Source organism: Aptenodytes forsteri, unplaced genomic scaffold, assembly GCF_000699145.1.
Source record: "Aptenodytes forsteri isolate BGI_AS27 unplaced genomic scaffold, ASM69914v1 Scaffold434, whole genome shotgun sequence".
NCBI lineage: Eukaryota > Metazoa > Chordata > Aves > Sphenisciformes > Spheniscidae > Aptenodytes > Aptenodytes forsteri.
This window is the reverse complement of record NW_008795183.1, coordinates 1,338,780-1,356,400: the sequence shown is the minus strand read 5'-3', so window position 1 is coordinate 1,356,400 and position 17,621 is coordinate 1,338,780. Positions and strand designations below refer to the sequence as shown.

The window sequence follows — 17,621 nt, the reverse complement described above, 5'->3', positions numbered from 1 at the left end:
TGTGCACTTGCCAATTTTCTTTGATATGTGTATTTATTAAGGGATTTTGTAAGGCAAACTAAAATACAGTACAAACGCACACAGAGAACTGTGGGAAAAGCAGAGAGATGTGGAAGCAAAAATGAGAGATAATGAGACAGAACTACCTCATGGAATGGCAGTGAAAATGGGACAGAACTACCTCATGGAATGACAGTGAAAATATTGGCAAGATATTTACAGATCTGTGAAGAATCTCGTGTCTTTCTCTATACGTAATATTTTTTGGTCCACCTTCTGACCTTGGCCCATGTGCCAGTGGAAGGAGTCTTTTCTCACCACATCAGATGATTTATTTTGTCCCATATACAGAGGAGAAAGGTGAACTGAACTGTCCCTCTCCCCTTACCACAGAGAGCAGGATAAGCATCAGGACTGTTTGAAAAGACTAAAATCAATTCCGCCAGAGTGTAGGGATAGAGCAGAGATCCAGGAACAGGACCAAGGGGCAAAGTGAGGAGGCAGTGATCTCACCAGGGCCTGGGCATCCCCTCGTCTGTGGAGCAGGGATTTCATGTTTGAGCTTAAATGAGGGAGGAGATCAAAATGTGGGTGAGGGCAGGACAAAGACCCACATGCTGACCTGAGCACTGGTAATACAGATCCTAGGACAGTAGGGGAGGGTAGCAGAGCTTGCTGGAGATGTTTTTTTAATTGCCAGTTCTGGAGGCAGCTGGGGTTTTAGCAACCATTTTTTCTCAACCAAACTGAACAGCCTCCAATGTCCAGCACAGTCCTCATGAGACCTAAAACAGAACTAACCTCCATGGAGGGCTCTGCTTTTGCAGCTGCAGTACTACAGTACCTGATTTACCACTTCACGAGCTTGCCAATGCATCTCTTCATGGCTCTGCAGGCGCATCCCTGTAAATCAGACAGCAAGGCTGAACTACTGCTGTGACACCTCAGCTGGCCATGGTCATTAGGCAGGAGCAAGTTGTTTATCCTCCCAGCTTCCTCCCTGCTCAGAGTGAGGCAGGCAGGGTAAGGACAGGAGAAGTGCTATCAAAGGCAGCTCAGCTTGTCCTGTAGCCAGGGACCATGGATATTGGACCAGGGAGAGAAAGGCAGCTTTAATGCACTAGAAAAGTTCCTCTGAGCCACAGGGATCCTGCAGCTACTCCAGAAGCAGTGCAGCTTGCACACTTGTTTTCAAGGATCTGTATGATGTATAGCCTAACCCCTGATGAGAAAATTCATATGATTTAAAAAGTTTGCTTAACGTTCTAGTAAGAAAGCAGGAGGTAAACCACAGGTAGTCTTATTTCCAGTACCTAGGTAAGCCTTCTCTCTTTTCCTACCATTCTGCCTTTGGGAAAAAACAATGTTTTCCTCCATTTAAACATCATCACCTCATTAGAGTGTTAACAGCAAGGGAAATGTATCAATCACAGGAGGCAAAATGAATGACACCGGGACAACATAGTTACGCTAAGGCTTACAAATCAAGGTAACATTTCTTGTTGGGGAGTGATGTCTTTCATTTATGAGCTTGTCTTTCTATGGGATTTCTGTGGAGTCCATCACCCTGACTCCCTAAGTATAATCGTGCCCAGTAAACAGATAATTCCTTCTTCTTTAGAAGTATACACCACAATCCAATGTAACACAGAAATTACTATGCTTATGTCACTTTTATTATTCATTGATGACAATTCTACCTACTAAACAAACAAACAAAAAAATTTCCAAATGCCAAAAAAAACCCCACAAGGGCAGAGATCTCAGGAACCTCTGAAAAACAGCAATTGTATGGTACTTTGCACTAACGCAATTTGCTGGAAAAATCAAATAAAGACAAAATTATTGTTCTGCTTCATCAAGCTAAAACCAACATCCTCTGAAAGTTCATCTGTCATATATAATAACTTAGCTTGCTGAGAATGCCATATCTCCTGGTGGGAATGTGGCAACAGTTTTGGGTGCTTACTGTTGCATCTGAGACTCAGAATCATATTCTGTGATATCAATATACATTTATGATCAACAGAATAAGGCTAAAAGCCACAAAGGCACTTACAGAGCCAGAGCAAGACCTGCAGAGATATTTAGGTGTCTAAATCCTTTTCCGGACTCTCATTCCCACTGATATCACTGGGTCCAAATACTACCAAGTATCTGAGGGATATATGTCAGCAATGCCACTTATGGCAATGGTGTTTACAGACTGAAGGAGACACAACATGCCCTACCCAAAGCAGGTGAGAGATAGACGCAACGTTGAATGGAGTCAGCAGGAAAGCATTACAGATAGAGGAAAGTCCAATTTTTCCCTAGTTCCAGCTGCCTATTTCCAGAAGTGCACATGCAGGCACACACACAAATATAAATAAACAAAATGGCATCAAAAGGACTCTTCTCTTACATCAAGATTTAAGCTGCCTCCCTTCACTTGGTTAACTTGAGAAAACATCTGAGCAAAAATACAGCCTTATGACATGACCTGGATATAAAAAGGGCATGTGACATTCCAAAATTGAAAGCTCTTCTCAGCAAAATACCACTGTGACCTCACAAGACAAATACTCCAGTGATTGTCAGATGCAGGTGATTATAGAATGAGTCACAGAAAGAAAATGTCTCTGGAGTAAGTACAGCTAGAGCCATCTATATATATACATTGACATAGTCTGAGGTCATACAGTGAGAAATCAATTTCTGAAGTGGTATGTGAGTTTTCAGCTGTGGGACTGTTGCTGAATGTAACAGGAGTCATGTTGGTAAAATCCTATCAATGTTTCACGGAAGGAAAATCCCTGCTGAGATGAACTTTTTTGTGCCTTAAAGTGCTTGTGAAAATTGTTGGATTAGCATGCTTCACATTCAGTGAATGCCTTTGTCCACAGACCCAGCTCTGGAAGAGGAACGTAAGTCTCGCACTACAAAACCTCTTCAGTTCTGCATTTGGCATTACAGGATAGTCCATATGATGTGTTCATTCTTCCCTGCCTCTTTCTGCTGAGGCTGATAACAGAAACATGTATTACTGTCAGCTCTGGGGTGCAGTGGGATATTTCCACATAGGTTATCTAACAGACACTGCACAAGAACAATTTTCCGGCACTATTTTATTTCACTCCACAAACCAGGAGCTCAGAAATGAAAAGCCCTTTCAACAGTTGACATGCTCCTGATTTACCCAGCTAACCTGAGCTAGTCTACAAAGAATATATAGCCAGAGCAGTCACAACGGATTGTATAAATGCACTGGAACTGGCTTTCACATAGGTAGTTTGAGGGCTGCTACTGATGTAGTCATGGCAGGCTGGAATTCACTGGAGGCCATTAACCTCAGGCATTATAGCTTGTGCTGAGCTCTGTATCATCTCGGTGTGGTGCAGAACACCTCTGAGCAAATTACTTGAAAGCTAACTCAGATATTTCTACACAAGCCTCAGTCACACTTGTGACTGAGTGCAGCCAGTCCCAGAGCTAAAGCCTTCCATGTGCGAATGAGTCTGTGGAAATAAATCTAAAAAACAGTGAATCAGAAATCTTACATCCGGAAACTTCCCATTGGAACTAGAAGCCTATAGTGCAAAGTTACTTAGTACTTATGTCAACTTTGAAAATATTCAAATAAATGTGTCAATTCTTCATATGTCCATTAAACTATTTTTTTTTCTCTGAGCTCTCTACTCTTCTTTCAAATATTTCCATTCCAAGTCATGACAAGCACCTCACTGCAAGGCATCTCTTTCTGAAGCCTTCCTTCTTCCAGCGCAATAAAGCAATGGGTAGTATTTGGGGAAATTGAATTGTTTGCTTTTCTTATGACACCTACTTCTTTTCTTATCGCAAAACAGTGCTCACTGAAGTGAGCAAATGGAAAGGCAGAGGCTCTCGGCCTCACTGGGAGCAGGTAGCAGAGATGTTCCTTGCACCTGATTCTGAGAAACTGCTCGGTTGCTTTGCATTAATGAAGACAGATCTCTTTGCTGCAGGTCGGCATGTGAACTGCATAATGTGTGCAGAGGCCTGGGACACTCCTGAATGTGGTTAAATAGGAGATGGTATTACATCTCTAGTTATGAAATCTGCACTCCAGCATAAGGTCAGTCAAACTCCTCCTGAGTAATAATATTTTTAATAATGTTTTACGAGGTCAGTGTAGCCAACTCATCTAAGAGATCGCATGGAACCACAAGGTAGAAAATGTTCACTGAGAAGAGAAGGCAGGAGGGAAGATCTACTTAATGAAAAAAAAAAGTATTAATAATAATATCGAAATGTTGTCAACCAGTCTAGGATTCTATTTTCAGTCAGAATGAACTGCTTCATTCTGCTCAGCATACTCACCTCAAAAGATATATTTAAAAAAAAAAAAAGGGTACTTTGTTCCTTTCTCTCTAAATATTTCTTATTTTGTTCTCTCTGTGATCTCACCTCAAAAGATTTATTTAAAAAAAAAAAAAGGGTACTTTCTTCCTTTCTCTCTAAATATTTCTTATTTTGTTCCTTCTCTGTGATTTTGATCTTGTGTTGCAGAAATTAATGGAAGCTCAGTTATAAGAGTCAATAGGTACAGTCTCAAATACAGGGCTTGGTCAATACCTCCTTCTGTGGCAACAGAGAGGTCTCAGAATCGATTTTAATTCCTTTTTTTTTTTGTTCCTCTGAGCTTGGACATTCACTTTATTTCACAATTCTGCCAGCTTTTCCTTTAATTTCTCCATAATGTTCCTTGCTTTACTGTCAGAAGGCATATGCAGGACTTGAAGAAAAAGAGCAGTTTGGGCGACTAACATTACTGATCAGACATTGATTTATGGCTGCTAGGGAATTATACACCAAATGGTACATGGGACGCAGGTGAACAATGGTATGTAGAGAAAAGAGATGGCTCAGGCATAGGGACAAATGACAACAGAAATGGTCAGGAGCTGGTACGCAATCTGCAACTGGTCAGAGACACACAGACCCATATACTCACCACATCTAGCACTAATAAAATAAAATTTGCCTTCTATTTTCAAACCTTTCAGCTATTTGGAACTTCCCATTTTTTACCTCCTTATAGTTCAACTCATTTCCATACAATCTGTGCAGAATATTACTTTGAAATTAATTCCTCCCTCCTGACTCAGCTTCAATGCTCCCATCAGCTCATCTGTTGCATGTTTAGTTCAGTCTCCTATCCCCTCCCCTTCACACATCCCCTCTCCCTTTGGGAATCTCCTATGTCATCTCTCACATCCTGAATGCCAAAAAAGATCTGTCTTTTAACTCCAACACATCCTTAAGGCACTTCCTGGGTGTCTTTCACCAGCAATTTTTTCAGTCATCAGTTCTTCCTATGTATAACATGGCTGGAATAATGGGAGAGGGAATGAGAACTCTTCACCAGCCTAGAAAATAAGCATCTATAAACTGACTGGGTTGCTGGCTTACTTTTTTATCGATAACAAACCACCTGTTGTAAGGAAATTATCAGCTCTTTGATGCAGGATGCTCACTACCTTGCTGACAGGAGCATCACATGGATTTCACATAGGCTCAGAGCTCTGCTGACATAAAGCATGTTGCAGGGTCAGGGCTTATGGTCTTTTTCTGGTTTCTACGACCAATAGTCATGCTGAGTAGGAGTCTTCCACAAAGTCATCCAAATGAGACTATGTCCACACTGAGGAGCTTATTGGCCTGAATTGAATCTGTCCCTAATTATTTATAACTTTGATAAGTCAAAGTTTTTATTTTATTAGGAAAAAAAAGAGTTAAAATCTGTTTTTAACAGATTGTGTGTGCTTTACCCCACACAAAACACACCTCAGAAGTGTGACAAAACCAAAATTCTCAGGGGTATGGAGTCAAAGAGCTGCAAAATTATTCTCAGGAGTATAGAGCCAAAAAGCTGCAAAATCCTCCCAGATAGTTATTTTTAGGATGGCTCTTATAACCAGACTGACCAAAGGCTTTTAACACCTGAGACTGCTCCATCTGATGGGATATCACTGCCTGGAAAGGAAAATTGCTGCAGTCTGAAACCCTTATGTGGAGTGGCCACATCTGCATTTTAGTTTGGCATGGGGGAGAGTATGTGCATGTTTATGCATAGGCAATAGGCTACTTTCACATCTGGTAAAAACAAAGTTTTTACATACGCTTCTGGTTTGGTCCCATGCATGTAACCTGCATGCATCTCTTCAACAACTGTTTTAAATTGCAGTGTGAGAGTTTATAGCAGCATTCCGGCCAAAGTGTTACTGTTATTTTATTTATTATTTAGGACTAATGCTTTATTAAACATAGTAAACAGCACAAGAAGAAAGAGTAGTCCTGATAAGACAGTTCTATAGCCTAAGACGAAGACATAAAGAGAGCACGCATTGGGAACGTAGTCATTAGAGGCAGCCTAACATAATGAGTATGGACCTGGTAAATTTTAATCCTAGGTTTTCCCTGACTAACTATGCTGGTTTAAGGAAAGCACTTAGCCTCTTTTCATCTATATTTCCCCAAGTACAAAAGCGAGGGAGATAACACATAGATGTGTTCCCAGGATGGAGGAAGAATGATTTTGTTCATGCCCTGTGTATCAATTGACTATCAGTTACTATTCTTTAAGGGAACGTGCCCACAATTCAGCTAGTCGATGTGCCCAGTTGCTTCCATGCAGTCCTGGGCTTTGGAGACACAGAAACACACAGGTAGGGGTTATTAGCTTTCAGAGGAGAGCATCATACCACTACTGTGCTTCCCTGGAGAGCCCGCTGTTTGCTATAGCCAAAAAAATCTCAGCCCCATGACAGATAGAAGCAGTTGCAGTGTGTGACGCTTTGGAGCGTAACACCCACACCCTTGTGGAGGAACCTTAAGGGCCTCATACAGTCCATGGGCAGAGCATGATGCTTCAGCACAGTGGGTCACCATTTGCAGAGAGCAAATAATTTGCAATAGGCTCTTTGGGGGCCTTCCTGAAACCCTGCTTCTCAGCAAGGTTGAAGTACCTCACTCAGGATCCACAGCTCAGATCATTTTCCACCAAGTCAACACATACAACCTTCCTTTGAAAAAGCATTCAAGAATTTCCTTCTTTCCTTCTAAAACACAGCCAGCTTTGCGGCCCATAATAAAATGTCAAGAGATTTCATGCAGAAAGAGTCCTTTCTAGGATGTTCTAAGCCTGCCTCAGATTGAAGGGTCCTAGGCTACAAGGCTGTGGGTATCTTGGGAACTGGGGTGGGAAATCTCTCACTGTCTCCTATTCAGGGGGGAAAGGATTCATCCTAAAGTGCAGCTATCATCACTTTTAAAAATATTTAATAGGTGTGGATAGCCTACTGAACCCAGCAAGTTGTGGGAGAGAGAGAAAGTGCAGTCACACACAATTGTATCTTAGTCGTTCAGGCAATTATCAGGAAGAGTGAGAGAAGTGCTGGCTTCCAATCCCTGTCCTGACAACTTTTTCTGTAACAGTTATATCAGCTGCCCCTAAGGGGTAACGGCTACAACAGTCACTTCTGTGCATCATATTAAAATGGTCAAGAGTAAAGGCTCTCCCCTTTCAGACAAGCAGCTACATTACAAGGTTGAAAAGCCATGTTCCCCTTATATTATCTCCCTGGCTTAGTGAAATTTGAATTCTTTGCTGCAAAATGGGCCACTCAGAATCATTTATAGTCCTTTGGATCAGATACTGAATGTTTTAAGCTGGGGGGAAACTGGACCCAAAACCTATATACTGTAGAGGAAGGCAGGCCACCCAGACACTATTTTGTGTTGGTGTTTGGTTTTTTTAAGTGATCACAGATCCACCCTGAGAGGAATCCCTTTCCTGTGGAATATAAGGCAGGCTCTGAGATACCTGGTCCCTACAGGGAGACGGAGGTGGAGCAGTGCCTCATCAGAGAGCCTGGATTTGGCTAAGGAGTAAGGTGGGTGCTAAGCGAGGCCGCCTGGGGCAATTCTGGGCACTGAGAGAATCTGAGGAGCTTTAAAATAAAACAGTAATGCACTGCCAGCTTTACACAGCAGGTGGATGGGGGATTTCCAGGGGGTTTTGTTTGTTTGTGGGCTTATATTCCGTCTAAGTCCTGTTTTAAAAGCTTCCTTCTTTTATTGGCTCATCAAGCCTTTATGCTTCCACTCTTCCCAGCTGCTGACATATAGCTGAGGCATAAGGAGTAATCAATGTGTCTTCATGCCCTTGCAATACCTGAGGACTGCTAGTAGCTGGCACAGTTCAGATAAGCCACTAGACTGTTCTCATTTATCCCTTACAAGTAACTGAATGCTTGGTGAAAGGCCCTTCTCTCTCATGAACTACACTGCTCAGATCTTGCATGCTTTCCAGAATCACAGCCTTTATATTTCTGTAAATTTTGAATTTTAACCACGGACTTGGTGTTTATGACATTGGCAGGTCACTATTTATGCCAGACATTGTGTAACCTTTACCTTAGAGCTGTGTCAGACCCTGTACCACTCTGTCTGCATCATTTTGGGGGCTCTTCTCTGCAGGCTGTTAAAATCAGTCATTTGTGTGAAAGATCGTGAAATGCTTTTTGGAAGCTGAACCATCAAACATACATTTTCTGATGACTTAATCAGAGACTTATATTCACATTTCCAGAGGGGAAAAAAAAGGTAATGAGTCTATCTAAAAAACCTGCATATTTCTGCTTTATGTATACATATTCCTAGTTGCTATATCACCGCATGTAATAGATTTGCAGTTTGAAAATGTGTATATTTATAATAAATTAAGTGTACATGTTTTTTATATTCTATTATTTAAATTGCATGTTTTCTAAAACAGCCGAAACCCAACAAGATGCTTAATGACTGACCCTAAGGCATTGGCTTCAACTGTATAGAAAATATAAATCTAAACATGACACTGGATGTAATGAAAACAATACAATTAAATTAGAACACGATCAGAACAATAGTGTCTCCTGCTTTGATATCGAAGATCTTTGGCTCTGCTTTGACATTTGTTTTTCATAAATTCCCTTGGCAGTTTATGCAGCAGCAGACCAATATTCCATGACAACTGCCAAATCCATTGATATCTCTTAATTAAATCACTAGTTCTGAATAAAGGCAACACACCAATATGATATGAATCACTGTGGCTAACCTTCTAAATATAAAAGAAGACCAGGGAGAGATCCTCAGCTTGGATGCCATGCAACACTGGTTGGCTTGTGCTTACACTGCTGCAAGCTTGCAGCCTTTCTGACTTGCTTTGGAGGGAGCTGGCTGCAGGAAGCTCAGAAAGAGATGCAGGGAATGAGCAAACAGCTAAGCAGCATAGATAATCAGGGGAGCTGCTTGAGCTTGCTGTCTGGCCCCATTTGTCTGGAAGCCTAGACATAACTAGCCATGCAACTCCCTCAGCCTACTCATGCTCTGGAAAAGAACCTGAAATCAAAGAAAGATGGGCAGAAGGACAAGTTCCATAGCCCTCTTTACCAGCAAATTTAAAAGAAACACAATTTAAAAGATCCTTGTGTAATTGCGGTAAAAAGGTTTCTGCATGAAAACATGCATACCTAGGGCAGGGGCTGAACATCATTTCCTTAGCTACATTTTTGTAGTTGAAGAAAAATTAAACAAAACCAAACAAACCCGAGGTAAGGATCCTCATGCAGCATCTAACTGTGTAGTGAGATGTGGGTACACAGCTTCATCTGAAAGCAGTGTAAAGTTGTAGATGTGTTTCAAGGCGGAAAATAAACGAGAAGCGTACCTCTCTAATAATGCATACTTGCACACCTCAGGCAAGCTATATTTAGGGAGTGCAATGGCCTGGCCACATCCAAAAACTGGCCACATAGCCTCCCTCCTCCTACAATGAACCTTCAGCCCATGCCCTACAATGGGAATGCACCGGTAGCGTGCACTTCCTTACTACATGCTGTCATGCCTGAATGGGATTTGAGTCTCCATCGGCCATGGCTCTTTGAGGCTCAAACTGTGTGGAAAATAGCCCAGTACAGGATACTCACTACATCTGATTTCATGGCCAGCAGCTGTTAGCAACTGAAGTCTGGCTTTGGGAAGGTTGTTAGCTGCTGGAGAACAAATCACTGCAGCCTCACAGCCTTTCTCAGGTATGCTTTTCAACTTTTATATGTATTTACAGGTTGTTTATCCAGCAGGTATTTATTGTGAAGTGTCATGTCTGGATTAAGGTCAACTTCTGGAGACAGTGCCTCTTCTTAACATGCACATAGAAGCTGCCTTTATTTATTAAGCCTGATGCCATTAATTTCACCCTTGAATGTCATTCAGTGGTTTCCATTCGTGCTTTTTAAAACATTTCATTACTGGCCAACTCAGGGACCCAATAAGTAAGCAATGGGCTTGAACATATGGGAAAAAATGACCCTTGCTGCCAAGGAGTTAAAATGCATAAGCCATTTCCTATAACAGTTGTCAAGCTAATTTTCAGTAAATTACTTAGTCCATGTGTTTATTATTCAGATATAAACCCACTGACTCAGCATGAAAACGAAATTACACCGCTGTAATCACAGACTAATCTTTTACAACTATAGTCACTACACCCCCAAACCGCATCCCTCTAACAAGACTTCTCTGAGTTCAGAAACAGCGGCTTTTGAGCAAGTTAATTACACTGCATTGCACCATCCAGTGCACATTAATGGGCACTATAGCTGCACGCCTCCATGTAACTCCATAAAAATCAGAATATTCTTTAGCAAATAATGACTTAATGGGAAAGAATGCACTTAAAACATTAAATTCAATACAAAAAAAAATCATTATCATCTTCATTGTAAATGTTTTCCATACCAAAAGATAACATGCTTTTGGAGCTCTTGGTGACAAAACTCCCCTTCTCTCCACCCAGTGCATGACAGCCGGTCTGCTCCTTAAAGTATTTGGCATAAAGGACATAGTAGTGCCTATAGTTAAATAGTTTTCTCTGTCTGATCATTTCTAGCTTATGTTTAGATTTTAAGTGGTTTTAGAAGATGAAGGTGTTAAAAAGTGGAAACAATTTAGTAACCTCTGAAGGTCAACACCTGCTAGGAAATTTTAAATTCAAGCTGACTTTCCATTAGCCCCAGGTCTCATGTTGTGATTAAGTTGTAGATTGATTCCTTGTATTGTGGCATTGCACACAGTGCACATTGCACAGTGATCTTGAAGGCACCTGAGCTGAATATACACTAATCTAAGATACCACTTCACCATCCCTGGTTTCTACCAGTGAGAAAGCACTTTCTTGGCCAGTTTTATAACACAGGTGCCCTACGCTGCTATTTCTGGTTTTGTTGAGGAAAGCAAAGTGAGCAGTGGAGAAAGTACAAGACATCACTCTGATTTGTTGTTGTTGGTTTTTACCATTAAAAAAAATACCATTAATATTAATCAGGTAAAAAGTACATCATGCAGGTTTCACTTTTTATTATTTTACAGAAACCATGCTCAACTGATGTTATAACTGAAGAAGAAACAGCAAGTCAACTCATAGGACCACGAGCGTATGTTTGTTGTCAACAGAAAGACTCTCGGGGACTTCAATTAGTATTAGATTGCAGTCTTCATATTTACATTTAAAAGTATTCCCCTCTGTGTCCTTACACAAGTTATTAGCCTATTCAAATTCAATAAAAGATAAGTGTAAGATGAAAAAGTATGCATTAAGTATCTGACAGTGATTGAAGGAAGGCAATTTTGAGAGCTGTCACTCTGGCACTTCTCTCTGGCTGTTCATTAAGGGGACAGTCCCTCTCAGTGCCTGGTCATTTTGTATCTGATCACTTGGTGTGTCAAGAAGAACCAGAAATCTGCTCCTCTGCTTTCAAATGATTGTATAAGACAAAGATACAAAAAAGAAAGGATCTTTCAGTATACAGTACTGCTGTAAAAAAAAACCCACAACCCAAAAACCTGTTGTTGATGTCTAAACATTTATATATTCACCTGTTGCTCTCCCACTATCTTCCTGAATTTTCTAATTCACAAAAGCAAGTTAGAGAAAAGCAGTAACTAATGATGAAATGCTTTACCTGGATAAAATACCTTGTTGCAGTAAGTAGCATTTTCCTCTGTCTTTAGAATGTGGAGCCTTTATTCCACAAATCAATCAAATAGCTGCTGTTTTCCAGTCATTCGGACTAGTCATAAAAGTATATTTAATTATTGTATAATCAGTAGTGTGAGATAAATGGGTTCTACTCAGTTGCCTTTCCATGAAATCAGACTTTTCTGATATTTTAAAATGCCTACGGTAGACTAGGAGAAACCTATGCAACTGGTCTAAAGCGGACAAAGCTAGACAAATGCATGAGTAGTGGCACAACCACCTTGATCCACAACATCTTTTTTAAACACAGGAAAGAAATATTAACCCCAGACTACATGCAAAGCCAGATAGTAGATCCCTAGTTTAAACCATTGTTCCTGCAGACCTCTTTTATGCTTAAAAGTTCTTGCCTTAAAATACAAAAGGTGTTATAAATTAGGTAATCATTCAACATTTCATACATCCATCCATTTATATGATTTAGGATATCAGTATTGTACAATAGCCCATATCCCCAAAAAGATCTCAAACAGATTAATGAATGTTAGAAGCTGAAACAATTTGTATTATGGTCACAATAAAGACTCAGTACAAAAAATATCTTTATAATACTTCTCTCTATGCAAGATAAATTTATTTTTACCTCTTTGCAGCTGTACTTCTTATTCTTTAAAAGGAAAAAATAGGCAATATAGAACAATAAGTATTTTCAATTTTTTAAAAAAGTTAACAAGACGGGCAACTAGAACATGGGTGTGCATCATATTGACTAATAAAAATGGTTATCAGCTGACAAGGTTTTGACTGGTGATGTGAAGTTCAAAACTGCATGACTTAACTCTCTAGTTCTGAACTCTGAGATACAAAATACCCTTCAAAGAAACATAGCAAGGAACAAGAAAACCTTTCAAACCCCTCACCAGAAGACTGAGAGCTCCAGGAGAGCTCAGAGATGTGAAGTTATGAAAAAATGCTGAAGATCTGTTTATCAGTTCAAACTGCTGCAAAGTACCATCCTGCTCTGGAGAGTGACTTAATAAAAAAATAAAAATCAAAAATAAGAAACGGCAGATTCTTTGCCATGAAGGGTTCATAGGTGTCATCAGGCAGCAGCTTCACTTTGGGAACACAAACAAACCATGGGACTTGGAGGGGAGCAGTGTCTGTTAAACAGCTCAGCATGCACCATATAACGTCGTGCACACCATACCTGCTCTACCCGCTTGAATGTGTGGAGAGCAAAGCTGTGAATCTGACTCCTCCTGTGTTTTTCATTAAATGGTTTTAGACACTGGGGAGCAATAAAGAGCTGTCTTTACGTTGTCCTATGTACAGGGACTGCTACTATTCCTGGTTTTATCTGAGCTACAAGAGATGAAGCAGAAGTCTTCTTTTGGCGTCCCTCCCATATAAAGGACAGGAATAAGTTCTTAATGATTGCTGCTTTGCTCAGTTCAGGCAGCTTCTGCCTTCATTTGCATTCTCTAAAACTTTGCCGATACTCATGATAACACACAAAATGGATGTGAGAGCCTAATGTAATATTACTTACTACAAGCTAACGTGGACTCCAGGCACTCAATAAGCACCTTGAAAACTATTCTGAAATTAAAACATAAGAATTCCCTGACTAGAGTTTTTTTAACTTGTCAGCTTTCAAACCTTTGTATCTGAAAGCCATGCTAGGTTCCTCCTCACTCAGGCACAGGAAGCAGTCAAATAAGGCATGTTGTTCCAAATCTTGTAATTTGCACATGTGGTACAGAGAGAAGAAACTGATCTTTGATCTAAATTTAATTAAACACTTTTCTCATTGATATGTGAGCTGCTTCTTTCCTACAGTTCATTCACTGGCTAAGAAGTGATTGTTTTTTCCAGTCATTATCAACTTTCACAGCACTGCTAACAAGGCTCAATACAGGAAAACATGCATTTTGGTGACCAAAGGCGATAGATATGAGTGCAAATGTACATTGGCATCAGATTTATTAAGGAAGGAAGCATTTTATCAGTTTTCAAAGTAAAACCACATTCTGAGCTTTAAATTGGCATAGAAGAGCCAGTTTTGGTGGAGGTATAGGGCCCTCCAGAAATGTTAAATATTTGCAATGAAAGCTTCTCTCCCAACTCCTTTCATTCAAAGCTACAAGACGTTCTGTGCTCACTTCCATAGGGATTTACAGGACTACAGCAAGGAAAACTTGCTGTGAATGGTAATGGTTGCAAAAGAAGCCTCCAGTCCACAGCCTTCTTTATGCTGGAATGGTGGTGGTGACTCTCTACAACTCAGTCCAAATTTTGGAAGAAAAGGAGGGAGTCATGGAAGTGACAAACAGAGTATGGTTTTTATATTTTGTAGCGATCCTGAGAAATTGGTTCTTATTATTCAGTCAACATTCACAGGATAAAATCTGCTGTGTGCATACCTTGAGTCCTATCTCCTTACTTTGGGGAAGAAGGTTTTACTTTCTTCAAGTTGAACAAAAGTATAGACCTTTTCTTCAGACACTGCTGTAAAGAAGACAACAGCTCAGCACGGAAGTGTTAAAGATATTGTCTTCATGGCTTAAAAATTTCAGGAACAAGTCATCTCAATTGCTTTTAGTGTGGAACCTGGAATCCTGTTTACTATGTGGAATTAGTAAGGTCTTCAGAAGCAACCTCTAACAGCTAAATGTTATTGTCATGTGAAAAGAGGGTTTTTAAGCTCTGGACCCTTATTACCTACACTGTTCTCCTAGTCCTCTCCATGGATCAACTGATCTCCATGGCACTATCACACTGGAAAACTGAAGTTATTGAAAAGAGAATCAGAACCCAGAGTTAAAACCCTCAAACCTATAATTTGTCCAAAACATAATCAATTAATTTATCAGAAGTCTTAAAAAAACTTACCTTTAAAATTTGGTCTGATTCTAGCATCATACCCCGATGTCCTTCCCATCAATTTGTCCAAAAAATCTGAAGGAGACAGGGTCTGTGAGGGGGATTTTCCAGATCTTGAATCATGTTCTTTACAGAAAGTCGTCCTAAATAAATTATTAGCCACCATTAGCTAATATTTAGCTTGTATTGTATTCAAGTCATGGAGAAATTATAGCTTTAAATAAAATTGTCTCAATTCAGTGAATGTAAATTAATATTTTTATAGAAAAATATAGTCTATTTTTCATCTGGAAACTTTATTCTAGAAATAAAAATGGGCTTAAGGTAGAATGCATGGACACAATTTGCTATTCAGAAAAAAACCTTCAGCTTTAAAAAGAAATTTATTACAGCTTTAAGACTTTAGAAGATTCAATTTACTCTTCATCTTAATGTGTAGAGCAATCTTACAGGGACTTTGATATCCTATTTCATATCATTGCTTTAATTACATGTATGCTGTTAAAACTATATGTTAACACTGGTTTAAGGTGGTCTTAAACTTCCAAAGAAGAGCTGACAACACTCACCAAGCAACACTGAAAAATATTGGTTTTGTTAATGTTGGGAAGGATATAGATGCAAAAAAAATGTTTTTTACAGATGCTACCCACCAAAGATTTAAATCATGCTAGTGAAAGTCTGGATTCTTCCCCAACATGACAAAAAGGGTTCCAGAGTCAGTCACATCTGATCTTAGGGTTTTTTTACCAATGAACATTGAGTAATAAAATTTATCAGTATTATCACCAGCTGGTATTTATATGCAAGCTCTTGGAACACACCTCTGTTTTCAAGATTTAAGAGCAAACTTCTGGTACCATATCATGCATGTGAAACACTGTGTGCATAGCATATTACACACTGCAAGCACATTAAATATTGCAGATAAAGAGAATTTAGGAGTTCCCCATGGTTGTTCCCTAGGGAAAAAGAAACTAGAATGAAATGGTCATGTTTGGTGTGTAGAGGCACAGATTTCATCATAAAGGATTATCTTGATTCTTAAATAACCAATTTCATTGTATCTATGTTTCAACATAATCCTTGAACTATATTAAAAGTAATTCTATAACCGTGTCTTCTTAACCACTCTCTGTTTAAATATTTGCCTGAAGGGAACCACTCAGTTTCAGGAGTATTTCGTGGGGTTTTTTTGTGCATCTATACACAAGTATAAACAAATTCAATATACATGTGAGCATCTGAAATGAGAAGCAAATATCAAATCCTTTATCCCTTTACAAAACCACCAGAATTGTTAAAAGGCAAGGTGATAGTAAATTCTCGTCATGTAATTCCCTGCATTTTTCCAGGTTCCATTTACAGAGGGTGGTTGCTTCTTTTTGCTTTTGTCAATGACATGGTACCATTACAAAATATCTTTAATTTTTAATAGGTAGTAGATGATATTCCCCACTTAAATACTGAAAACTTTCAGTTAAGATAATAAAAAATGGAAAATTAATCCAGTGTGCTTATTTGGGATGTTCCTATACAATTACTTCTGTTTTCATTCGGAGCCCACTAGTTATGAGTTGCATTGTGATCCCAGACTCGCAAATATAAACACTATTTCATTCTGTCACTGTATATATACCTCATTACTCATACAAAAACACTTTATATGTGTATATGTAGACACACGGCAGTGTACAGTAGAATAATGAATCTCAGCCAAAATCGTGTTTTGGTTAATAAGACTGACCTGTTTGCTTTGTACTGCAAAAAGTCAATAGCTGAAGCAAAAGCTCATGAAATGTTAAAAAAAAAAATTAGAAACAACAGTCATATATACTGGTACTTTAAGTGAGCACAATACTGGTCTGATCCAGGGTTTTCCCAAAATCAGAGGACTGCTTCTCAAATTGCAAATAACTACATCCCTGACAAAACTGTCTCAATCGTTACCAAAGCTTGAAGAGGAGGGAACCAAAGCAACTTCCTAAACAACCTCCGGTGGGAGCAGAGAATTTGCATTTCAGAAGAAAAACTGAAGAAAATGTTTGTAGCTATATTGATACTCAGTGAAAAAAACATGTCCTTGAATCAGAGAAATGGAAAATAAATCACCCAAACTTGAGATTATTATTTTGTGTTTGTTACCAAGCAACGAGTCTCCAAGTGTAAAAGGGATAGCCTATATAGAATGAACATAAAATACTCTCAAATATAGCAAACAAACTAGGTTAATGGGATGTAGTATCTTTATAGTTATGATTTCCCCAACCTTTTGACAAAAATCATCACATAGAGTCGTATCACGTACCTGAAGTGGTTTGTCTCTAAGAAAAATGCAAACAAGGTTGTCAAAATTTTCACTAGCTGCCGGTTCATTCCTCCTGCTTTCTGTGATGATTTGGAAAATATCCCAGAAACGATTCCAGAGAGATGCAGGGAAAAAGTAAGCTGGTGCTGCCTAGATTCCCAAATTCAGCAATAATTTAATTTTCTTGACAATCAGGAAGAGAAGGTCTGGATCTCTACAAACTGGGGGTAAAAAAGAAGTGCCAGTCCTTGGAATCATGGTCAGGTCAAGCCTAGGCTCATCTCCAGCAGCCAGCACAAAAAAGACAAAGCCTCAGACCTGGTCGTTCCCCCGCCTCGCTTTTGGTGAAGGGGGGGGGGGGGGGGGGGGAAAAAAAAAAAAAAA

At 39.5% G+C, this 17,621-nt stretch overlaps 1 protein-coding gene across 2 annotated transcripts in view; it reads right to left on the bottom strand.

Annotated features, from left to right (window-relative positions):
• GLRA2 (glycine receptor alpha 2) overlaps positions 1-17,305 on the bottom strand; it is a 129,282-nt gene extending 111,977 nt beyond the window's left edge. For both annotated transcript variants that reach the window (XM_009278543.2, XM_009278544.1), the window contains exons 1-2: positions 17,238-17,305; positions 14,939-15,072 (exon numbers count right to left, since the gene is read on the bottom strand). In XM_009278543.2, the coding sequence (XP_009276818.1) occupies positions 14,939-15,072; positions 17,238-17,305 (202 nt within the window). The remainder of the gene's footprint in view (positions 1-14,938; positions 15,073-17,237) is intronic.
• Between the last annotated feature and the right edge of the window lie 316 nt (positions 17,306-17,621).